This window comes from Melanerpes formicivorus, unplaced genomic scaffold, assembly GCF_026170545.1.
Source record: "Melanerpes formicivorus ecotype bairdi unplaced genomic scaffold, bMelFor1.0.p_v2 SCAF_11, whole genome shotgun sequence".
Lineage (NCBI taxonomy): Eukaryota > Metazoa > Chordata > Aves > Piciformes > Picidae > Melanerpes > Melanerpes formicivorus.
The window spans coordinates 9,275,043-9,301,155 of NW_027142363.1; the positions used below are offsets into that span (position 1 = coordinate 9,275,043).

Here is a 26,113-nt window from a genome sequence, read left to right on the forward strand (position 1 = left end):
CAAAAACAAACAAAACAAAAGGCAGATCAAAGCTTTAAAAGCTCTTATCTTCAGGATTATGTAGAGATGCAATCTACTTTATTACTGCACTCTCTGGCTTAGCGGCTTCTGTTGTTCAGCAGGATAACTGGTTCAGAGATAAGCTTTAATTTCTTTAGTACTCGGGAAAGTGAGACATTAAACGAGCCTGCAGCTCCTTCTCCAAAGCAGTAAAGTCAGTGTAAGTATTTGCAGACTTCAAACAGCTCTGTACCGAACCCCAGTGCAGTACAAGCAGTTCTGCACGGATCTACTGCTGCAGCCCTGAGATAAGCACCGGGCTGACCCTTAACACCTCATGAGACAGACCAGGGCTTCTCCACAGGAAATTGCATGACCTGGCTCCAACATGTGCATTATGCTTAAGGCTGGATTTTAGTTTGCTAAACAACAGCAACAAAGATCACTATTCTTAGGAAACAGCATGTGAGACTGACGCTTCTGAGTAGGGCCTCTCCTCCATCACCTCCAGCTGCAAATCCCCAGAAGCAAAAGCAACAGAAAAATCAGCAGCAATTCAGACTCTACATTTGAGATGAAGGCTCCATAGCGTTTTTCTCCAAATACTTATGGTAGGCCTGTGGAAAAAAAGCTTAGCATATGACCCAACAAAATTAAATTTCAGAGTGGATACTCACTACAAGGACACTGCATTACATCAAATTTCTCAGTCTTCAATTCAGCTGTCAGTTCTCCTCTGTCGTTCCTGTTGTCATCACATTGCCTACAAATATCAGCCTTCTTCATATGTATTTATTTTCTCCTACCTTCTCTTCTCTCCTTTTACACATGGACTTTGGTATTTCAGATTTCTATGCTCTCCACTTATGTTCCTACTGCTGGAGCCACATTTGCATCTCTGATTAGCATATGCCCTGCTCTTCATTACAAGATTGATTTGACATCTATCTTCTAGACCTTTTTTCCCCCCTATTAAAATGGTTTATGTTGTCACTGGGGAAATTCAACTATTAACTAGATGTGATCTTCTGAAAACATGTAAGACCAAGAAGCAGAAAGTTGTAGTGTCTTCAGAAATATGTGAAAGCTTCTCTTCACAAGCTGTTCAAATACCATAGGAAAACCAGCCCCAGGTCAGCTGTCCTAAGAAGAGAAAGTCCTGCTCTCCCTTTCCAATTCTGCTCATCTGACCCCAGGTGAGCCAGGTAAGAGGGAGAAACTCCTTTTTAATGTGTGGTTGCGGGGATTAGCTTTGTGCCAGATGAGTTGCCTGAATTTCCTCATCACAAGATAAGACATATGCTAAAATTTGGCAGAGAAGAATGATGAGGAGGAGGGGAAGAAAACCATCTTTCTGCAACAGCATGTACCGCCTAAGCTCAACACTTCTGCTAAACCACTCTGTAGCAGCACTCCTGGTAAGTTTGGTTAGAAAGTCTAAAATTAGCTTGCACAATCTGATCGTCTCATAGGAGAGACTGTTCCTGCTAGAAACCTTAGGCTATAACAGCTCAAGATGCTGCAGTTGAAAGCATGCAAAAGTGGGGACACTCGGGAACTTCAAACCTGGCTGAATATTGGAGTCTTCTTGGTGAGGCATTCTGCTCAAAGCTTCAAACCAGAGTGATGCTCTTGAATGAAAAAGCTGGGCTAGAGAAATGGAATTGTGATAGGAACACATCACACTGCTGCCCAACATTGTGGCTCTGATATATACTGGAGGCATAATCTGAAAAGGTATCTTCCAGCCTTCTTCAATGCATTCTCAACAAGAGCTCAATATGAGTTTATACAACAATAGCTAAAAAGTACACACATACTAACCGGCAAAGTATTACATGTTCAGCTTTAATGAGATCAGCCTTATCAAATCCTCTTAGGTTCTTTGTTTAGAAACATAACTGTGATTCCTTCTTCTTGGATGATCCCCTCTGATATTTTTCTTTCCTGGATGGAGTGTACAGACTTGTCAAACCACGTGGAAACTTGGACATGCAACATTAGCTGCACCATTGCACAGATGTTTACTCACCAAAATCAAATTTCCCTTTTCTGTTTTTGGTTTGGCTTTTCCAAAGTCTGTAATTGGCTTAAAGAAGGAAAAGGGGAAAAAAGCCCCAAACCAATACCAGGATCTTGATATTGCCTCAAAAAAAGAAATGATAGTTTCCCATGTGCAGTTCACAAGTTAACCTTACAAAGAAGCTATTTATTGACCACAACTCTCTGGCAGAGATGTCTTCCCAGGCCAAGTGGACAAAGTGAGTAATGAATGGAGGAAATAAGGTGATTTATAAACACTTTATTATAACTGTTGTTCCAGAAGACATATGACTTAGATTAAAGCCCAAATAAACTAAATTGCACTGGTTTATAATCTAATGGAAATATTGTGTGGTTTCTTCAAACAGCCAGAACTGGACATCTGTCTCTTCCAACCTTGGTGATTCTGTGATCTCAAACACCATTACATTTCCATGGGGTCACTGATTTTCTAACCTACATAATATATATAGAAGGAGAAAAAACAATGCTGGCACGAAAACGTTTTGTACCAGCACATAGTTCATCATATCCAGATTAACAGTATTCATGTCTTAATACTCATACCAGGGAAGTCATTGTGCCCCTGTACTCTGCTTTGGTTAGGCCACACCTTGAGTACTGTGTGCAGTTCTGGGCCCCTCAGTTTAAGAAGGACATTGAAACACTTGAACGTGTCCAGAGAAGGGCAACAAGGCTGGGGAGAGGCCTTGAACACAAGCCCTATGAGGAGAGGCTGAGGGAGCTCGGGTTGTTTAGCCTGGAGAAGAGGAGGCTCAGGGGTGACCTCATTGCCCTCTACAACTACCTGAAAGGTGGTTGTAGCCTGGAAGGGGTTGGTCTCTTCTCCCAGGCAACCAGCACCAGAACAAGAGGACACAGTCTCAAGCTGTGCCAGGGGAGGTTTAGGCTCAAAGTGAGGAGAAAGTTCTTCATCAAACGAGTCATTTGTCATTGGAATGTGCTGCCCAGGGCTGCTCCAACCTTATTATTATTATTATTCTATTATAAACATTATTATTATTCTATTATAAAGGCAAAATGTGGATAAAGCCATCAATACCTAGCAATCTATTCAGAAAGCTCTTCATGCTTATAAATTAAAACTGTTTCACAGCCATCTAGAATCATTTTCTGTAAGGAACATACTTCTATAGAACCACATTATCAGTGGGACCTTTTATTAGCCCTAGGTATACACTATTTGAAAGATTAAAGCCTGCATTCAGTACAGTATTACATAGAACTGCAATTGGATAAAAGCTAATCAGATAATAGTGCTGCAGTGTGAATTAGCAGCGGGAATAAACTGCTGGGGAAAAAAATGGAATGTCACAGAAATCAAGAAATATTTCCCCTATCCAACCTTGGGGCACCGACCAACTGCAAATCCAAGCAAGCATTGCCTCCCTGACAGCTTCAAAGCCACAGAACAAGAGAAAGTGCCTTTTTTTTTTCAGGCCTGCAGTATTGACAACTGAAATATGTGCACAACAGCCTTTCACTTGCACAGACTTCTGAACATAAACCTATTCTGCGTTACCAGTCTAGACACATCAGCCCACTGTCTACTGCTAATAAGCTTCATATGTACTGTGATAGTGAAATAAACACATCTGTAGTCAATACTTATAATTTCCGTATATATTGAAGTAGACAGACAAGGATCAAACAGAGGGAAAAAACAAGAACAAAAAGGAAGGAAAAAAAGAAAAAACACACCACACAAAAAGGGAAAGAAAACCCACGGAGACTAACACAAGAAAAAGCAAGGAGGCATATACCACAGGAAAGCCACAGAGCCATCCATAATGTAGGAGACATGGAAAAATACAGAACAGCACAAAGTACGCTGCCTATCCATCTATTCACAATCACGGACAGACTTGATAAAGACCAGAAAGGGCTGAAGTCCCTAAACACTCAAAACCACCCAAACCCTGCAGGTAGCCCCTCTGCTCTCAAGAGGACTATCTGCAAACAGTCACACTTGCACCCAATCCATCCATCTGCAGAGGTGCACTTGCAGACCCCAGAGCCGTGGTTTCAGTGCCTTTGAGTGGACACAAGCCTGACAATGGTAGGGGAAGATTCTTGCTTATCCCATCTCTTGTTCATTTATTGCTACCACCCCCTCCACAAACCAGTGCTAACACAGAAGGTGGATGAAGGAATAGACCTATGCCTGAAAACATCCCCCTCTAAGAACAAAAACTTATCACAGTGGAAACTTCCAAGAGTTAAAGACCAACAAGAATGATCTTTAGCAAAAATGGCATAGATCTCTGTCAGACTCAAGTGTCAGTATTCAGTATTATTCAGTATTCCTAAGGTTGAAAGGGACCTCAAAGATCATCGAGTCCAACCTGTCACCACAGACCTCATGACTGGAGTGGGGAGGACACTACTGCCCACTGCAGGCTTGAACTCACGACCTTCCCATTAAGGGTCTTATGCGCTACCAACTGTCCATGCAAGCCTGGTCTGACTATGTGGGAGAGAGCAGATTAGCACGAACATTTCCTTCTCAAAAGGGTTGATACATAACAGCCATACAATTAAAATAGATTTTCCTTTCCTTAAGGTAATCATCACACTTTATGCCTAGTACTTCTGAGGCTTATAATATTATTTACTAAAGAAACAGTTGCTATCAGTCCATATTACAGTTACATAGTATAAGATGATAGGGAGAAAAATAGCAGACAACTTACTACAATAACTCTGTAAGGAAAAATATAGCAGTTGGAATAGCAGTAGAGGTCCACTGTGTTGCATCACCAGGACGCCTTCCCTGCAACATCTCAGGTTTAGAAGCAGTAACATTTCCACAGACTACATCCAACACTGCCCAGCCCTCTCAGAAGTTACTTGTATTTCAGCAGGACAAGAGTCATACAAATCAAGTTTTGCTCCCTTCCCTAGGCATACAGAGAGACATCACCAAGTATGGTTAGCTGGTGCTTTTGTAACCTTAATGAGCAAACCACAAGCACACAGCACACCAAGAAGATGATAATGTAAAACATTTCCTCCTTTTAGATCTCCAGTTTAGCAGATGTCTTGGACATCTTGATCACATATTACATAGTTGCCTGGTAGTTCAACTATGAAAAAAAAGCATTAGGACTACCCTGCATACAGTTATTGAATTAATCTATTTTAGAGGACAGACAACACGATCATGCTCTTGGCAAGAACACCACAGGAGTAGAACTCATCGATTAAGGTGAGCCGTTCATCCAGTCCATCATATCTGAGAAATTCAAAATTAATCTAGGAGAAAATACAGCACTGCAGCTTCATTAAACACTGCAGCACACATTTACCTACATGCATGCTTGTGCAGACAATCCTCATCCATTCTCATCCAGAAATGTTTTCCTTCCACAAGGAAAACAAGTTAGTTCAAAAGGAGCTGAAAAACTCACGGCAAAAGCAACATGCTGAGAGCCTGATCTTCATTTCATTTCTTTTTGAGACATGCAAAAAAACCCCAGTCTACATAGGGTGGAGGGATGTTTTTATCACCAGCAAAAGAAAGCTAAGCCTTACCTTGCAACATGTGCTCCAAGGTTTATTGGTCAATTGATCTGAAATATATTTAAATGGTAGACTACAGCCTGGGCTAAAAAGCCCAGCCCTCTATTTCATAGAATGCATAGAATAAACCAGGTTGGAAGAGACCTTCAAGATCATCGTGTCCAACCCATCAACCAATCCAACCCACCCAAACAACTAACCCATGGCACCAAGCACCCCATCAAGTCTCCTCCTGAAGACTTGCAGTTTCAAGAAGATTATACAGTGAGTTTACTAAGACTTAACTGCAGGACAAATCTACTGTCAGTAGTAGACCCTGCTTTTCCAAAATCTAAGCCTTCATTGAAGCAAATGAGATTTAAGCCATGGCTGAAGAGTGAACCAATTCAACTTTTGCTGTGTACCAAAAGACAAGCAAAGTAAAATACCTCAATAATCAATGCAAGTGCTAAGATACTGTTCACCTTAACTTTTAGGCATGACTGTGCACATCTCCAAATATACCATCCTACATTCCTCTTGAAAATGTCATTTGCTTTTAAGGACAGTCTGTGCTGCCAAAAGTCTGTATGGTTTCCATGTTGTTTCATTAAACAGCTCATTTTCCTCAGAGCAAAATGTATGGCTTTTCAGGTTGATGAATTTAGGGTAGCAGAGGTTTAAAATTCATTATCTTCCTCAGTACAGCGGATATTTGGTTTGAGAAGCTAGGAAGAGCACATTATGCCTCCTGGGCAAAAACAACACAAATTAGGATGAAAATGACAAGATAACCCAGAGAGAAGCCATTATCAAAGCAGGAAGACCATTTTCACTGCATCTGAAATTTTCTTCTCAGAAGGCCAATTTTTTTTTGTCATTTCAAACTCAATGGCATCTGTGACAGTTCAACAGAATGGGGTGTCTAGGGAGGTGGTTGAGGCACTATCCCTGGACAGGGACGGATGAGGCTCTGGCCAGCCTGATCTAGTGTGAGGTGTCCCTGCCCATGGCAGGGGGGTTGGAACTAGCTGATCCTTGTGGTCCCTTCCAACTCTGACTGATTCTATTCTATGATTCAACAGCCCTCTTCAGAAGCCCCCAACAAAGACTAAAGGTAGATGGAACTGCTGCCATCCGTTCTCCCTGCCTGCTGTGGTTATCAGGGCACCAAGCACAGAAGGATTATTAAAGACAGTGGCCTTGGGAGTCAAGTAAATAAATACAAACATGTGGCAGTCATTTGATGGCCCTTCTGGCCCATCCACAAAATGGGGGAGTTGAGGACTGCTTTGAAGCTGGGAATTGTGGGATGAAATTAATGCCCAAGTCTTATTATGGTCACATTTCAGTTTGCAGTGGATCTAGCTAAGAAGTGGCTTTGGGTTTCCTTAGCAACTTGTGTGAACAGGTGGCATAAAACACAGATTTGAGAAACTTACAAGCAAATAATTTTTGGAAATATTAAATATTGAAGACTAGAAATGTCAACACTGTTCTGTCAACAATTACAATGAGCTCCCTGTTGTGTGCATTTACCCTACTATTTTCTGCTCCACATAATACAAAGGTGTAGTTAAGAGCACAGTAGCATGCCTTTATAATTAATTTATTTCTGAGGAAGACTTCTGTACAAAACATACATTCAGTGAAAGATGCTCACAGTCCTCAATGGTGTTTATAAAGAAAGTGAACACATAATGACTTCACAAAAGAAACCAAGCAGACAAGATAGGACTTCAGAGGTGCCAGGCCTAGCATCTGCCAAAGCCAACACATATTCAACATTTGAAAGTTATTCTAAGCATCCAGCCAAAGATCTCACAGCAAGGCAGCTGCTGATTGCAAGGCACAGCTAGATCTCCAGACTCCCAGGTTCCTGCTCCAGCTGCTCAGCCATGCACACAACATCCAGACCCAAGCTACTTTTGGTCTCGGAGGGAACCCAAACAGTTCCAAGAGTTCTTAAAATGGAAATGAGCACCTCAAAAATAAACTAAGTGAGGGGGAAAGACATGCAAAAGACAAAATGACTTTTTTTGCCAGCTGTGAATGTTGTTTTTTACAATTAATTTTTGACATTGAGTTTAGCATGGATGGCAAAATCATTTCAGTCCTTCAAGGAGCTCCTATAATGTATCCTAACTGCTAGACAAAAAACTCAGCACACTGTAGCTGTTCAAAACTGCTCATAAAATGTATACCAAGATCTTCCATCTGAACACTCAATTCAGTTTAAACAGGGGACTGAGCACATCTAAATTAACTTCCTGCTCTGGATATTTGTGTGACTCTGAAAACACATACTGTGTGGGCAGGCTCCAGATCGGTTTGGTGAAGACTGTTTAGCAAGACAAGGAGCTGACCAGCCTCTGAAACACACCTTCCTTCAACAGGAACATGCCACCCCAGCACTTGAATGTGTGTGGATGAGGGTACCCAGTTTCTCCCACAGAATCCACAAAAGCAATCCCCACCTGTTTAAGGACAGCCTTCTTTCCCCTGGGGAAGGAGTAACCCAGTAATGGTGCATGGCAGGGCTTTTATTCAACATCCCTCCAAAATAACTGGTACTGCAGCACCAGCAGCAAGACCAGATTGACCAGTGGCTTGATGTGAAGCGTCAGCTTGCACATTCACAACCCCTTAACGACTTTGACACACACAGAGGTGTAACCACTCCATTTACATTAATGTAATGCTGCTCTAGCACCTGCAGCGCTAGCATTTGACAGCTGTTTGCAGATCAGGCACATGCCATTTTATTTCTCAGTAATGGACACAATTAACGTAGTGGCATGCTAGCAAATTGTCCTTCTCCAACCAGTATCTCATTCCACCCAAGAAAACTTGATTTTCCTACATTAAAAAACCAAACAAAACCCACACCAAAAAACCCAACCAAAAAACAAACCACCAAAAACACAACAGCAGCAAAGCCACCAGCTCAGGCTGTGAATTAGAGAATGTGCTGATTTGAACACAGAGGAAATGGATGCACTGCGCTTCCAGAGCCTCTTCTTGTGACTTCAGCAGCAGAGTTTAAGTGAAGTCAAGGAAGTTAGAAGGCAGCATTCAATTCTCTTCCATTTTAAGCATGCACAGCCAGAGCTTTGTCATCTTCCAACTGTGTTATGTGTTGTCCAAATATAAATTCAGACAGCTCCTGGGCTGCACTGAGCTCCCACTCAAAAGCAGCAAAGCAACAACAAGTGACACAAAACTTTCAAACGTGTAGGTGGTTCTGCTTATTTCCCGTCCCTCCCTTTCTGCCCCCTATTCTACTGCCACTTCCTGCAGCAAGGCTTCAAAATCCTCCTACACTGGCAGTGGATGAGGAAAGGCCACGGTGATAATCTCAAAGGGAAAAAAAAAAGGTACTAGGCTCCCTGTACATCCTCTCTGCAGAAGAAACTGGTATCCTTCTGTATTCCATGCACCTTCCAGCCCAGTGCTCTGCCCACCACCCAGGCATCTGGCCTTGCAATGTCAAGAAAACACTCTCAGATTAGTGCATTTCCTCATAAATTCTGCTGAAATGAGAGGCTTTTGGGTTTTTTTGAAAGATACTCTCAAAGAAGGAAACAAAGCCTGAGAATACATGGGTATGTAGAGGAGTTTCCCAATGAAATACACTAACTGTCTATTTTAGCAAGGTCTCCGTTGTACTTGATCACCGTCTGCCCAGTTGGCACCTTATGGGTACCTCCTCTTCTGGTGTGGGAGGAACTAGGTGCATGATTAAACCTCTAGGCTTTACTGCACTAGAGCATCATTTCTTGCATCACAGCCATAATCAAAGTCACACAACGGTGTCTGCAACAAAATCCAGGATGGAGAAGTTTCTCATTGCAGGGGGTAGAAAAATCTTACCTTCCTTTGCTTCCTGTCAATTCAGGGCTCTGCTGAGAGCTGGGAAAAAGACCCCAGACCAGAGGGATACTAACAAGCTGCTGCCACAACAAGACCATAGAACCAAGGAAGTTGACATGGTGCCCAGAAGCACGAAAAAAGATTGAGGAAGAGTACCTGTCTGCTTGATTAGCACAGGTTATATGTGCTTCTGCCCATGCCAAGAAAAAAAGCACCCCAAGAAGCAATAGTCCTTGTGGGGTGAAAAAAACAGCATGAACAGGAGAGAAAAGGAAGAGAGGAAAAGGTGGTATTTGGCAAAAGGAATCAGAAAGGAGATTTATCTGCATGATACTCCAATGGAAGAGGCACCACATCTCAGCCTTGATGCCTACTGCTTCCTGGTAATGGGGAAGCACAAATGTATTCCATTTCCTCACAGCAAATGCTGTCTTGCAGCCAAGGTAAATAGCAGAAGACAAAGGGAAAAGCACCTCACTTGTTACTCCCAGGATACTAAACATTTGGAGAGGATCAAGCAACAAGGAGTTCTCTAAAGGTGAGAAGCCAGTTTGAGTTGCATTTACTAGCACATCTATAAAAACTCATTTCTTTAGCAGAAGTGGGTGCTTTTATCCAACTCTTCTGGTTTTCTTTGCAGGTCATGGAAAAGTTGAAGAGAAGTGAAGAAGTGGTTTCCTTTCCTGGCCAAAGCCCAAGCCTAAGCTTGTAATGCCACAGGCCCAGCCTCAAGGACATGGGGAAGCAAGGAGGTCTGTGAGGGAGAGTGGTACAGAATTGTGTTTCTTTCCATGCTGCTGGGCTGGATCAACTGTCCTGATGCTTTTTGGTTTACCTTGCTGTCAGCAGATCTGACCTTTCTAATATTTGCTATTTATCTCTAAATTAATTGCCAGCTTTAAAAAAGTAGGGGCTCACAGTTCCTCCCTACTTCCAAACCAGCTGCTGAAAGCAAGCCCTGGTGGTGCTGCCACCTGCTCTTTGTCCCAGCCCAGCCTGCCCCATCAGAACTGAGTGGCATCCCACAGCCAGCTGTACTCTGTGTGGGTGGAGGGATAGAGCAGGGCAGCCAGGACATCAGCACTTTCCCATTAACAAACGGAAAACATACTGGTGAGCACAGCAAGGAAAGGGTTAGGTTTTTTTCAGACAGATTCCCATGTTTTAACACTCCACAGTATTGCTCACCCAAGTTAATGAAAGCATACTGCTTAATCACACATGTATTAACACAGATTACTGCATGTAATTACATAGATCACTGCATTTTTATGTGGTAGACCTGCCAGCACCTTGCCCCACAACAGGGCAGAACCTCCTAAGTTATGCTTTTAATTGTAGCCAAAGAGATACTCTAAAAGCTGTGACATGATCATCTAATTTTAAGCTAATGAACTATCAGCACATTAATAAGGATATCACCCTTAAAAACCCAAGTAACAGAAGGTCTCGCTCTCTCTCCTTCTGTTTCTCCAACCAGAAGAAAAATCTCAGATTCAATTAAAAAAATCATGTTAAAATGGACCTCCAGAGGTCATCCAGACCTCCCTGTGCTCTAACCATAGCTTACAGTTAAGTTGCTTCAGCTCTCCCAGTTTCCAAGGATGGGGTCTCTATAGCTTGCCTAGCAAGGCAAAGAAGTTTTTCCTTATAAGTAATTAAAATGTTCCTTATTACTCCCTTTGCCATCTAGCAGTATATGGCTACTACTTTCTGACTGCTTTTGTGTTCCTCTCCCCTTTAATTCTAACAGGGCTTTTTAAAAGTGCCATTCAACATTCAAAAATCACCTGGCATTCAGCTGAGACTTACAGCTCCAAGTCCTTGTTCTGGACTCTTTCCCTGCCTGCAGCACCTGTAACTGAGCTGCTAATCTACTGAGCTTTCATGACCCAACACTCCCAAAACTTTTTACATCTTACTGTCTGTACATACACGAATTTATTTCTGTAACATTAGGTAAGACTTTAGGGACTTCCATTTGTTACTTCCATCTTCTTATTCCTCACCTCACTTGGTACAGAATAGAATAAACCAGGTTGGAAGAGACCTTCAAGATCATCGTGTCCAACCCATCAACCAATCCAACCCACCCAAACAACTAACCCATGGCACCAAGCACCCCATCAAGTCTCCTTCTGAACACCTTCAATGACGGTGACTCCACCACCTCCCTGGGCAGCCTGTTCCAATGGGCAATCACTCTCTCTGTATAGAACTTCTTCCTAACATCCAGCCTAAACCTCCCCTGGTGCAGCCTAAGACTGTGTCCTCTTGTTCTGGTGCTGGCTCCCTGGGAGAAGAGACCAACCTCTGCCTGTCTACAACCTCCCTTCAGGTAGTTGTAGAGAGCAATAAGGTCACCCCTGAGTCTCCTCTTCTCCAGGCTAAGCAACCCCAGCTCCCTCAGCCTCTCCTCACAGGGCTTGTGTTCCAAACCCCTCACCAACTTTGTTGCCCTTCTCTGGACTCATTCCAGCAAGTCAACCTCCTTCCTAAACTGAGGGGCCCAGAACTGGACACAGTACTCGAGGTGTGGCCTAACCAGTGCAGTGTACAGGGGCAGAATCACCTCCCTGCTCCTGCTGGCCACACTGTTCCTGATGCAGGCCAGGATGCCATTGGCCCTCTTGGCTGCCTGGGCACACTGCAGGCTCATGTTCAGCCTACCATTGACCAGTACCCCCAGGTCCCTCTCTACCTGGCTGCTCTCCAGCCACTCTGACCCCAGCCTGTAGCTCTGCATGGGGTTGTTGTGGCCAATGTGCAGAACCCGGCACTTGGATGTGTTCAATCTCATGCCGTTGGACTCTGCCCATCTGTCCAGCCTGTCGAGGTCTCTCTGCAGAGCCTCTCTACCCTCCAGCAGATCAACTCCTGCCCCCAGCTTGGTGTTGTCTGCAAATTTACTGATGATGGACTCAATTCAGCTTTATTTAGGTAAATCAAAGGAGACAACAGAAAATCAGAACAAACCTCTTAAATCTGACTGCTAGGTTAAGTTTGGTATTTTTGTTACTGGTAAACTGAATCTCACAAATACTAGTAAAAAGATAAAGCTGTTGGTGAAGGTTCAAATGTAACCAGCATTACAATACTTTTGTTTGAATAGATATTCTGGATCATAAAGCCCAAACTCAGAAAGAAAAAAATAAACCCACCACCCCCCCTACCAAACAACACCATCACAAACAAACACAACCATACCCAACACCACAAAAACAACCACACAACAACACTGCAAGGAAGAGAAGGAAGAACCAGCAGGTCAAAGGACAGGAATTAAGATGCTAAGAGAGCAGAGATCTGAAAAGTGAATTATCTTGCTTTCTAAAGAGGCATTTTCAGGGAATTGGTTTGACATTTAGAAAGCAAGGCAGCTACTGCTATGGCAATAAGTAATTGCCTCTCCTTTGAAAAACAACATGGCAGAGATGGTATAGAAAGGCATAATGACTAAAGCCACTCAAGCTGTGCCCTTTCCTTTCACGGTGTAAAATACACATTTGATTTTCAAATTGTCCCACACTGGTGTGAGGCTATCATGCTATCACAGCATTGAGACAAAAAAAAATTAGAGCTGCAATCTGCTCTTAGGATATAAGCAATTGGGTAGGAAGCTCCTGCTCTTAAATACAAACCCAGTCATTGTGACTTCATCTGTAGGGCAAGCTTTTTCCATTAAGAAACTCGGAACGGCTCAGTGTGCAGTCACACACCAGTAACTCTGGACAGTCACTGTATATTTTAGTACCACAGAAGGATGACAGCATGTATGTTACAGCTGACTCTTTCAAGAGCAAAGAACAAGGACATTTTAAATAATAAACTGCCACCTCATATTTATCCAAAGTATTTTATAAGCAAGACACTCATTGTGCATATGCTATACAAAAATCAGCTCCCAAAGGGAGAAGACAGAGGGACAAAACTGTCCAACAACAGGCCCAGCAATCCCCCTCAGCAACTGATTTTTGAAGCTGTTTTAACAGGCTCTGAAGAAGAAAACCTTGTCAAAATGAACAAAAGACAAAGAATCAGAAGAGGGAAAAGGGAAAAAAAGCCCAAACCAAAACAAAACCCAAACCAACCAAACAGGAAGGTCCATACAGGTTCAGCTCTCCAGCATACAGCTGCACCTTGGTGCTGCAGAAGGACAACTACTGTAGTTGTTCCCACAGACAAGACTTACTTCCTGGCAGTACTGGAGAATCCCTTCCTTTGTCCCGATGCAAGTCTTGATGCCCGAGGGGTCCGACTCCCACTTGCCATTCTGCACATTCATGTGCATGTTGAGTTTCCCACAGAACATTGCAATTTGAGGTTCTGCCAGCAATCCAGCGTTTCCATCAGCAGGCACCTGGAAGGAGAAGAGTGGAAAAAAAACAGAAAGGAAAAAAATGAATTAGTTGTAATCTCACATTTGACATTCCAGACAATCTAAACCTGAAACAGTTCAGCTGAACTCCAGGCTTACCCACCCATGGCAGCACGTTTGATGCATGCAGATGTGAGAAATGTAACTGAAGCCTCCACACATATTCCAACCACAGAAGTATAACACAGAGTACAAGCCACAGTCAAACTCTTTTGTGGCCCAAAATTGTCATCTCACCAGCTTGGGCTAAACACAAAACAGCAAACCTACTTGGAGCAATTACAGGTATTTAATTTCCCAGACAGATGGTGTACTAAGGTGTAAGAGTTCACTAAATTAACCAAAAAAGCAACAAGTTTTTCCCAGCAATTTCCTACAAAAAGCCATCATGTCTCAAGACCCTCTCTGGCTCATTTAGATATTGAGGGCATAGGCTGCATTTTAGTCACAGTTTATAAAGATGATGGGTTAAGAGCAGTACCTTCTACCTTAGCCTTGTTTCAACTGAATCTGAACATGCAGTGGCTGAGGTGGTATCAAAATGAGACTTCTAAAGGCCTAACTCACAGCAAAGTATTACATACCATCTACCCCAACAAGCATTAGAACACCCAGACTTCAGAAAGGCCATCTGAAGTCCCCCTCTTTGCCTCCTGCAGGATGCTGCCTGCATGCCCATGATGCCCCAGTCAGCCCAGCACCACCCAGCAGTCTCCTTCCTCAAAATACTTGAGTGCTGCTGGGGTAGAGTCAAACATCAGAGCTGCACTCCACAATTTCCAAACTGAGCATAATTCTGGAACAACTGTGAGCTTCTTACCTGCATTTACAAACCAGCATAACCCTCCTTCCCTACAAACCTCAACACTGGCCAATGAAGTCTCAATAAATCCCTCCCATGGGACCACATCATTAAGGCAAATCAAAAGCTCGCTCTTTCAGCCCTCTGCCCACCAGTGCAGCCAATCTCAAAAGGCATGAATATACTTGCTTCAGTTATACCATCTGAGAAACACAATGCTAAGATAAAGCTTCTCTTTTTGTTAGGTCCCTCAAGAGAATTCAATGGCTTTCTGTTGCCCCTCATACTCCAAATGTGAGCCCACTGCATCCAAGGTACAGGAGAACATGCACTTCAATCCAAGTATCTATTTTTAACTTTAATCTTTTAGTTGGAAGGCTTCTCAATGGACAAAAATCAAAACATCTAAGAAATACAGGGGAAACTGAAGAAACAGGATTCCTCTTTTATAAGAGGTATGCAAACCCCATTTCTTAGCTTCCCCACACTTTCTTTAAACAAACAAGCAAAAAAACCACCCAACTTCACTATTTTTATATGCCTACACCAATAAAAAAGGATCACACTACGAAACACTGCCAGGAGAGGGCATCTAACTACCCCAGCATTTTAGCAGAGCATTTTAAGTTAAAATACCACAATTAAATTGATTTTTAGAAAAGGAGAGAGCATTTTTCCCCTGCCTACTTTAAGATATTAACAGGCTACCACAATACAAGGTTAAAAAAAGGCAAGCAGTAACACTCTTCCAGTGGCAGAGATTTCCCTCTATTACCTCAGCTTTTCTTTTCCTGTAGAATGAGCAAGCTCTGTAAGATTTAAGAGTCAATTATTACTGTCCTTCCACTGGGTAATTAATGAGCTTTCCAGTAACTAGCATGACACCTTGTCTGGCTTGCTTTGATCATATGCTTACCCCTTTCAACATCTTCAGAAACTTGGAAGAGCATCTCAAAAGTGACACATGTGCAACAACCCTATCAAAACTTCAATAAAAACAGAAGGAAGTCATTCCTCAAGTGAAAGGTGCAAATGTGAGCCCTCCTCACCATCAGCTCCTCCAGCTGAAATCTGTGTTAAATGAATGAAGCACACAGCAGTCATACTGTGGTATAGTCTAACTATTTTTTTCGTCCACTCAAGATCCTAAGTTGCTGTGGTAGCTGCAAATTAACAGAGTCTTTGACTTGTGGCTTTATAATAAGGAGCTTTTTTCAGTATTTTTTGCCATGGCCAGGAAGACACAGCTACAGCTGGAGGGGGGAAAAAACGTGGCTGTTTACTTGAATCGATACCAGCTTAAGCCTAATACCATGACAGCCTATGACTGCCTACTTAACTCACTTCAGATAAGACACAACATCTCCCAGCTTAATGAAATTACCAGAGCAAGTCATGACCACATTTAGCTTTCTTCATTTTGAGCTGGCAGGGCCATGCTACTGAACTACTCAGAACTAGATCTTATTAAGACAGCTAAATATTTCTAATCAAAAAGAAATATCAGAGCAATTAGCAGGCACTGTAAACAGTACTAAAGCATTTAGGACATGATCATGAATAATTCAAATACTTAACTTCAATAGCTGAACTCTGTTACTGTCCTTAAAGCAAGGAGAAGAGGTTAATGGGTTTGTCTGTTACATGTCCAGCTAAGACACAGCAGTGAACTTTCAAATTAACTTTTTGTAAGCAGCCAGAGTGGAAATAGCACCTTCTATAACATATTAGATGAGGGGAGGAAAAGGGGGGAGTGGGGGGGAGAGGGAAGTTACACTAAATTATTTAAGAACTGGAAGTAAATATTTGCTACCACTCTGCAGCCCTGGTGTTTGAACTGAAAGCCTCCAATCTTTAGTAATAAGCAGCAATTTCAACATGTTGCATTTTCAGCATTAGTAACCGCAAAAACATAGAATCATACAATCAATAAAGTTGGAAAAGACCTCAAAGATGATCATCAAGTCCAATCTGTCACAAAACACCTCATGACTAACTAATCCCTGGCTTCAAGTGCCATGTCCAATCCCTTTTCTCCGTTTTTCAACACCTCCAGGGACGGTGACTCCACCACCTCCCTGGGCAGCACATTCCAATAGCTAACAACTCTCTCTGGGAAGAACTTTCTCCTCACCTCAAGCCTAAAATTCCCCTGGTGCAGCATGAGACTGTGTCCTCTTGTTCTGGTGCTGGTTGCCTGGGAGAAGAGACCAACTCCTACCTGTCTACAACCCCCCATTAGGCAGTTGTAGAGAGCAATAAGGTCTCCCCTGAGCCTCCTCTTCTCCAGGTGGTGACATTGCAAAGCTTTAATTTTTGCGAGAGATTTCATGTTATCTCTCACTCTTTCCATAAACTGCCTTTAATCCAAGATTTTTGCTACCTTTTATTTGCTTTCTGAAGAAAACATTTAAGACAGAAAGCATAGTTCTCCCCATGCACACTCTATGTCATTGTTTTCTGCAGTTAAAAGTATTTGTATTTGCTAATAGTTCTTTGTAATACCCATTTCAACAAGTGTTGGATTTGCTCACAACTAAGGCTATATTCAAAAAACTCAGCCTGCAAGATTTTACCCTCAAGAGGTTTGTCATCAAGGGATCAAATACAATTCCAGTTCAGATAGCTCCACTATTAACTTATAATTAAGGACTACAACATAATATGAACATATTATGTGCTGCTATTACACATTGAAACATCAAAAAACATTCCCCAGAGGTCCCTAAAAGAGCTTCTACGGTTTAGGTAGTTTTATTCTGTAAACTCTAATCTGAGTCACTTTCACAAGCCTTCAAAGTGTTTTTAATTTGTATTAAAAGAGAGGGACCTGGGGGTGCTGATTGACAGCTGCCTAAACATGAGCCAGCAGTGTGCCCAAGTGGCCAAGAAGGCCAATGGCATCCTGGCTTGCATCAGGAATAGTGTGGCCAGCAGGAGCAGGGAAGTCACTCTGCCCCTGTACTCAGCACTGCTTAGGCCACACCTTGAGTATTGTGTTCAGTTCTGGGCCCCTCAGTTTAGGAAGGACATCAAGACACTTGAATGTGTCCAGAGAAGGGCAACAAGGCTGGGGAGAGGCCTTCAGCACAAGCCCTATGAGGAGAGGCTGAGGGAGCTGGGATTGTTTAGCCTGGAGAAGAGGAAGCTCAAGGGTGACCTCATTGCCCTCTACAACTACCTGAAAGGTGGTTGTAGCCAGGAAGGGATTGGTCTCTTCTCCCAGGCAACCAGCACCAGAACAAGAGGACACAGTCTCAAGCTGCACCAAGTTCTTCACTGAGAGAGTCGTTCACCATTGGAATGGGCTGCCCAGGGAGGTGGTGGAGTCACCATCCCTGGAGGTGTTCAAGAGAGGATTGGATGTGGCACTTGGTGCCATGGTTTATTCATGAGGTCTGTGGTGACAGGTTGGACTCGATGATCTTTGAGGTCTCTTCCAACCTTGGTGATACTGTGATACACTAATTTCTTCATTTGCAACTGCTTTCCAGGAGATGAAATTCAGTGACAACCACCATTATTTACAGTTCCCTCATGAACAAATGCTCTCCTTATTTTAGATGATTCAGAAAACCCCTCTCTGCTTTCCATTTTCAATGCTGACATCAGCTCCAATCCTTCAACTGAGTAGTGACTACAGTTCTAAGGTTTAACAGCTTCTAGGGACAATAACCAACAAATAAATTAAAAAAAAAATAAAACCAGAATTAAAGGAGGGTTCAAATATTGGGAAGAATGAAGGAAATTAAGCACACCCAAGCAACACACCACTCTGCCAACACGTGCCTGTGCTGGAACACACGCCTCCAAATCTTTATATCATATTCTGGTCAAAATTTGAGGTCTCTCACTAACTAGAGCAGCACCAATTAGAGGAAGCAAACTGCTTTGCATGCTGTGTCTGTGAACAGGAAAAAGAAAGTCTTTGAAGTGCAACTGCTTATAGCTACCTTTTCCTATAAAGAAGAGATGTGAAAATAAGAGTGTAAAAGGACTCTCTGCTTGGCCTTACACATCTAATGAGCAAAACATGACACAACTTTGTTGTCACCAGTGGAAATAGTGATTTTTTTTTTATGCACTATGTCTGATCTGCTACACCCCACATGTGAAAATCACCATTCATGCTAATATAGTCTTGGGTCATAGTATCATAGTATCATAGCATCAGTCAGGGTTGGAAGGGACCACAAGGATCATCTACTTCCAACCCCAATGCCATGGGCAGGGACACCCCACACTAGAGCAGGCTGGCCAGAGCCTCAGCCAGCCTGGGCTTGAACACCTCCATGGACGGCGCCCCAACCACCTCCCTGGACAACCCATTCCAGGGCTTCACCACTCTCATGGGGAAGAACTTCCTCCTCACATCCAGCCTGAATCTCCCCACCTCCAGCTTCATTCCATTCCCCCTAGTCCTATCACTACCTGAGATCCTGAGAAGTCCCTACCCAGCTTTCCTGTAGGCCCCCTTCAGATACTGGAAGGCCACAATGAGGTCACCTCGGAGCCTTCTCTTCTGCAGACTGAACAGCCCCAACTCCTTCAGTCTGTCCTCATAGGAGAGGTGCTCCAGCCCTCTGATCATCCTTGTGGCCCTTCTCTGGACACCTTCCAGCACCTCCAGATCCCTCTTGTAATAGGGGCTCCAGAACTGGAGGCAGTACTCCAGGTGGGGTCTCACCAGAGCTGAGTAGAGGGGGAGAATCACCTCCCTTGCCCTGCTAGCCACACTTCTCCTGATGCAGCCCAGGATCTGACTGGCTTTCTGGGCTGCAAGTGCACATTGAGAGCTCATGTTGAGCTTCTCATCCACCAGCACCCCCAAGTCTCTCTCCTCAGGGCTGCTTTCCAGCCAGTCACTGCCCAAGTCACCAGACTTAAGTCCATGGCTTCTTGGCTGTTGGTTAACCACCATCTTTATAGCAGAGTGCAACAGAACACAGATGGCTACATTCCCTTCCAAAAAAATCCTAGTTCTCCTTCTAGTTTTATTATTAGATATCTATGCAGAACACAAATGCTTTAAGGACTATTTATATTTAAAAACCTGCTCATGTAGGTAAGTAATGAAAAAAACAACCAAATTATTTCTTATAGATGCACTCAGAAAAAAACACCCAAAAAAAAAGGGGCACCCAAATTAGAGAAGAAGGAAACATTAAATCATCTTTTCACAACTTGAAGATGGCTGTTTGCCAAAACCAAGGAAAATTTTCCATTTCCCAACTTCTCCTTAGAGACAAAGTGTGGCAAGAGTAATAGGTTGTCAAAATCAACATGCATAATTTAGAAACTGTGTTTTATTGTTGAATGTTAATACAGAAACAGCAGCAATTATTGTTGTCAACAGCCTACAGAAATGGGTCAAGGAACATTTTACTGCTCATTTGCTCAGTGCAGTTGCTCCCTCCTGAAAGACAAATGTTCCTGGCAAACTAACCAAAAGGGTTACATCCCTAAACTATGGAAAACCCACATCTTCCTTTACAGAAATACTCAGCTTTGGAGAAGCTCAAGAACTCCAGGAACCAAAAGGCACCTGAAATTTGGTTGAGAAAAAGACTCCACTCAAAAGCTCCTGGAAAATGAGAGATGTTTGTTTACTCTGATTATAACTTACTTAACTCAAGTGTAAATGTCTGTGTGCATTCCTCCTGGTCTGCTTCAGAAATGATTCCAGGGAGGCATCACAATAGCACATTGCCCGCTTCATCACAGTAGCTCAAGGATCACTTGTTCCACAAATATATTAAAAACAAGCCTGTCTCCAAGGCTGCTAAGGAAGCAATTATCTTTCTCAAAACTATCTTCTGGCAGCCAACCATCCTCCTCACCCATACTCTCCCACAAAGCCCTGAAGCATATGTTGTATTTATTTTGTCTCTTAGTTTCTAAACTTCCTGTAGGTCATGTTCAAAGTGCCAGTAGGATGCTGCTTGAACCCAGGCCCAGGCATCTGTCTACTTTGCAATCACAGTGAGTATCAAAACAAACTGAAGATATGCCAGGACTAAGCACTGAGTTTACAAGGTTAGCACTGCTTTCATGAAGCAACTGGGAGGTAAATGTTTCCCTCCCCAAAGAGCTGAGCAACCCAGCAAACAAACAACCTTAAGAGATATTTGCAAGGCTTCAGCAGAAATTTTGCTATCGAATCCATAAGGAAGAAGTGACTTGCATACACACATGAACAAACTCCCCAAAGAAGAGTGGTTTCCCCAGCTAGGACCCCTGGAAACACTAGCAAGCACTGAGGAGGACTGCAAAAACAGCACAAGCCTAGCTCATGGGCAGGACCTGCCCAGCTTCACAATGCAAATATTTCCATGCTCCTGCGAGAAGCTAAAAAGCTGAAATTTAGCTACAGAAAGTCAACAACTCTGACTATGGTCATGAATGTGAGGAAAGTATAAAGTGGGGTGAAAAGTGGTACAGAGTAGTATTCCTAGCAAGTCAAATAAAGTAGATTTTTTTGTGTGTCAGGGACATGAAAACAATGAAAAGCCATTTGCCTACAACAAAGTGCAGTGTGAAGAGTTTCTTACCCACCATCAAGACTACAAAGCCCCCTACCAGCAGCATGGCAGCTTTCAGAAACACCCCTAAAACACACACCCCTTCAACCTTCACATTGAGTACCTTAATTTAAAATCTTAGGATAGGATAGGATAGGATAGGATAGGATAGGATAGGATAGGATAGGATAGGATAGGATAGGATAGGATAGGATAGGATAGGATAGGATAGGACAGGACAGGACAGGACAGGACAGGACAGGACAGGACAGGACCAGCTTGGAAAAGACCTTCAAGATCATTGTGTCCAACCCATCAACCAATCCAACCCACCTAATCAACTAACCCATGGCACCAAGCACCCCATCAAGTCTCCTCCTGAACACCTCCAGTGATGGCGACTCCATCACCTCCCCAGGCAGCCCATTCCAATGGGCAATCACTCTCTCTGTATAGAACTTCTTCCTAACATCCAACCTGAACCTCCCCTGGCACAGCCTAAGACTGTGTCCTTTTGTTCTGGTACTGGCTGCCTGGGAGAAGAGACCAACATCCGCCTGTCTACAACCTCCCTTCAGGTAGTTGTAGAGAGCAATAAGGTCACCCCTGAGTCTCCTCTTCTCCAGGCTAAGCAACCCCTTTTTTTTTCCCTAAGAGGATGCTATATAGTTTTTATTCTTTTTAGATCCTTTATTCCATACCCATACAGGGAAATCAGCAGACTTTTCCTTACAGCACAATCCCCTAACCTACAACAATGAGACTTCAGACACCTCTGTTTAAATGTTTGGACTGGTAATACAAATAGAAACTTAAAAAAAAACCCAAACCAAAACAAAAACAAACCCACAAGCCCCAATACCCAGGTTGCACTTCCAAGCATGACTCTCACATGAGTGATTTATTACACATTGCTAACATCCTGTATTTTTGACAATACAGTCATTAGACAACGTGTGTTAAAAGTATATAGTGCACCTGACTCTTCCTGAAAAAAAAGACATACTAGATATTCTGGATTTGGAAAAGCATGCAGGTTTACTCATTCTCCTGTAACAGAACACCATTCTCCTGTAATAGAAAGGCAACACTAAACTACTGAAGTCATTACTCTAAACCTATAGAATTATTACTGCAGTGGAGGAAACACACAATGCATTTGGTAAGCTCCTCCAAGGAAGGACAGAAGCTGCAACCCATCTGCTCAGGAGATTTTTCTTGGGCTGTAGGCTGACTGAAGAAAACCTTATCTGCCTGAGCAGAAATTCACCACAGCAAACAAGTGCTGAAATTTTGCTTGTGAAGCAGGACCTCTACATCAACTGAACTTCAACAGGAAGCTGAGACTGGCATTTTGTTATCATTATTATTTATTCTGCACACAAGTTCATTATCTGCCCTCAGCACGGAGGCACAACCCACACTGCTGAAGTCAGTGTTCCGTGCACCACGTTGCTTATGTTGTTCTTCAAACTATGCAGAATGGTATCCTCCTCTGCTGCCACTTGGCTGAGCCACAAACATCTGAACAGAGCCATGTGAGCAGTCTGATGTAACTTACTAGTTTTAACATGAAGTGCTTCAGCTATTTTGCACTCTTACAGCACCCCGCTCCTATGCCAAAGGCCCCTCATCTTCATTTGAGGCAGAACTATTTGCTGCTGGGGCAGCAAGCTTGACTTCTCTGCAAGTTGATCAATGTATTGGATTCCTAAAATTATTATTAATAAAACTATGTGCAAGCTATTTCTGGCATTTGCTGACTTTAACTATTAGTGTCTGGCAAGGTGAGGACTCACTGACTGCTACAAGGAAGAGAATGTCCATAATATCCTTCCTGACATACTATTTATGCTACTTAAGATGCCAACACATCTCTAATTAGACAAATCTGTTTTAACCTCATAAAAGCACCAATATGAGTAAGCCAGAAGGAACTATCTGTCAACACTAGGATTAAACAACACAGCAAATTACCAGGATTACTTTCAAGGCATGTGCAGAAGCCTGGTAATAGCTGCCACGTGAGAGAGGCAAATAGATGTTTGATAGTTTTTATTCATTTTGAGTTGAATTGAGGGTCCAGTCCTTCAATCCTTACTCCATAGAAATGTATGAAATTCTGCATCACCACAACAGGTGTTCAGGAGGAGACTTGATAGGGTGCTTGGTTGCATGGTTTAGTTGATTAGGTGGTGTTGGTTGATAGGTTGGACACAGTGATCTTGAAGGTCTCTTCCAACCTGGTCTGGTCTATTCTATTCTATTCTATTCTATTCTATTCTATTCTACTCTATTCTATTACAGCAATACCATACTAAGGGAATTAATACAGTGTTAGTAGACATGACACACTGAAACAGATCCTGCCCTGGATCTGGTTTTAGGGCATTTGAGTTACCCATTACTAGAAACATTAATTTTAAAAATAGTAATTAAAATCTATTACAAACCTCACCCAACCCCTGCTGCATCCACTAAAGTATCCTACTTATATCCATTAGATACAAGCTTTATCTACAGCACTGTGTACCCAGCTACTCTTCAGTACAAGGTTTTGTAATAAAAATTGTAAGTATTATGAATTTTCTCATAACAATCAAGTCCAACTCTCAGGGTCTCCAAGACAGAGGCCTCCATTTCTCCATCTCTCAGCTTCCTGGCTCTAGTAGACAGAAACACCTTACTTAATTTCATCCATCACGCCAACCCCAAGTCTGTTATTGTTACATACACAGAATCACAGAATGCACTGAATGGTAAAAAACTAAGTACTAAGGAAACACACCTTTAGAAGTGCATAACAGGAAAAAAAAAAGGATTCAAATACTCCATCATTCTCTCAAGCAGGCACATTGCAGGTTTCCCTTCTAGAGTTTGCACTTTGCATGTTCCTTTAATGCTACTCTACTCTGCACTTCATACACATGAACTTCATGTCACTGTGCTAACACTTAACAGCAAGAACATCTGCCTTCCTGGAACCTGCAAACAAGAAAGAGGAGGAAGGCAAAAAGAAGCAGATGAAGACAGCAGGATGGACAACAGTAACACACGATGGGCCACAGGAGAAATTCTCCCTTTAGCAAGGATTACTCACAGGTTTATACATATCCTCTGCATAATCATGATAGACTTACAAGGGCAAATCATATAATCCCTGAGTCTTAATCTTACTGGAAGTAGTAAAGCCAAGGAGTTACTGGCTTGATCACACAAACTAGTTAGTTGAGAGTACAAAACTCTTCAGCCTGAAAAACTAAGCAAAACCACCCAAAACTGGACTTAAGGTCAGTCAGCCTCAATCAAGTAAGTTCTTAATGTCACCGTAACCAGAGAGAAAAACATTAACGATAAGCCTACAACTTTCCAAAATCCAGTACACAATTCAGGAAGACCAAAAAAACCCCAACTAAGTTGCAGGAAGGAATATCACAGAATGTTTGGGGCTGGAAGGGACCTCAAGAGATCATCTAGTCCAACCACCCTGCCAGAGCAGGATCACCTATACCAGATCACATAGGAACTCATCCAGACGGGTCTTGAATAACTCCAGGGAGGGAGACTCCATAACCTCCCTGGGCAGCCTGTTCCAGTGTTCTGACACCCTCACAGTGAAATAATTCTTCCTCCTGTTTCCATGGAACTTCCTGTGCTTCAACTTCCACTCGTTGCCCCTTGTCCTGTCATTGGGCATCACTGTGAAGAGCATGAATCCATCCTATTGGCACTTACCCTTCACATATGTATTGACACCAGTGAGAAGAGCAGAGATGCTCACATGCATTTCATTTGAAGGTCAGGAGAAATACTGCATTCAAAAGAAGCATCCTTAAAGACCATTTCAAATTCTTACTAATTAAATTTAACAGACTTCTATGAAAGAGGTTAAGATGAACTTTGAGGCACTTTGAGATCCTCAAATGATGCAGATAAATGAGATTATTCATCGTTAATTATGGTTATCAGATGAGAGAAATGATCCAAGTAAGATGACATAATAAAGATGAAGTGCTGTTTCCTTAACAGTAAGTAGAATAAAACCACCACAGATCATTAAATGTAAAAACCCAAAGCATTGGCTCTGTCCTAAGGGGGAAAAAAAAAAAGCCTTCTGGTTTCTTTAATCATGTTGGAACCACACACTTCAAGACCAGAAAAAAAAAGCTCATTTTTCAGTACCTCCATTATATTATTGCTAATTTCAACACATAAATCCTTCAAGCAGTGGCTTACTTCTGGGGATCTTTTTATTGGTCTTTTAAACAAACAATCTGGAAGATTAATACAACATCTTGCTTTTTAAAACTTATCAGCTGTAGCAAACTGATAATCATTATAACAACCAGGCAAACAATGCCATGCTTTTCCATCTCACACTCCTTATCAAGATGTTATAAGACCAAGTCATAGTATCGTATTACCAGTCAGGGTTGGAAGGGACCACAAGGATCATCTAGTTCCAACCCCCCTGCCATGGGCAGGGACACCCCACACTAGAGCAGGCTGCCCAGAGCCTCAGCCAGCCTGGGCTTAAACACCTCCAGGGATGGGGCCTCAACCACCTCCCTGGACAACCCATTCCAGGGCTTCACCACTCTCATGGGGAAGAACCTTCTCCTCACATCCAGCCTGAATCTCCCCACCTCCAGCTTCATTCCATTCCCCCTAGTCCTATCACTACCTGACATCCTGAGAAGTCCTTCCCCAGCCTTCCTGTAGGCCCCCTTCAGATACTGGAAGGCCACAATTAGGTCACCTCGGAACCTTCTCTTCTGCAGACTGAACAGCCCCAACTCCTTCAGTCTGTCCTCATAGGAGAGGTGCTCCAGCCCTCTGATCATCCTTGTGGCCCTTCTCTGGACGCGCTCCAGAACCTCCATATCCCTCTTGTAATAGGGGCTCCAGAACTGGACACAGTACTCCAGGTGAGAGCTGAGTAGAGTCACACCATGAAAAGTTGTCACATACTCT

General features: G+C 42.8%; 1 protein-coding gene across 3 annotated transcripts in view; it reads right to left on the minus strand.

The window, feature by feature from the left end:
• Window positions 1-26,113, minus strand: part of APP (amyloid beta precursor protein) — a 236,614-nt gene that overhangs the window by 177,197 nt on the left and 33,304 nt on the right. For all 3 annotated transcript variants that reach the window (XM_068144469.1, XM_068144468.1, XM_068144470.1), the window contains exon 2: window positions 13,631-13,798. In XM_068144469.1, the coding sequence (XP_068000570.1) occupies window positions 13,631-13,798 (168 nt within the window). The remainder of the gene's footprint in view (window positions 1-13,630; window positions 13,799-26,113) is intronic.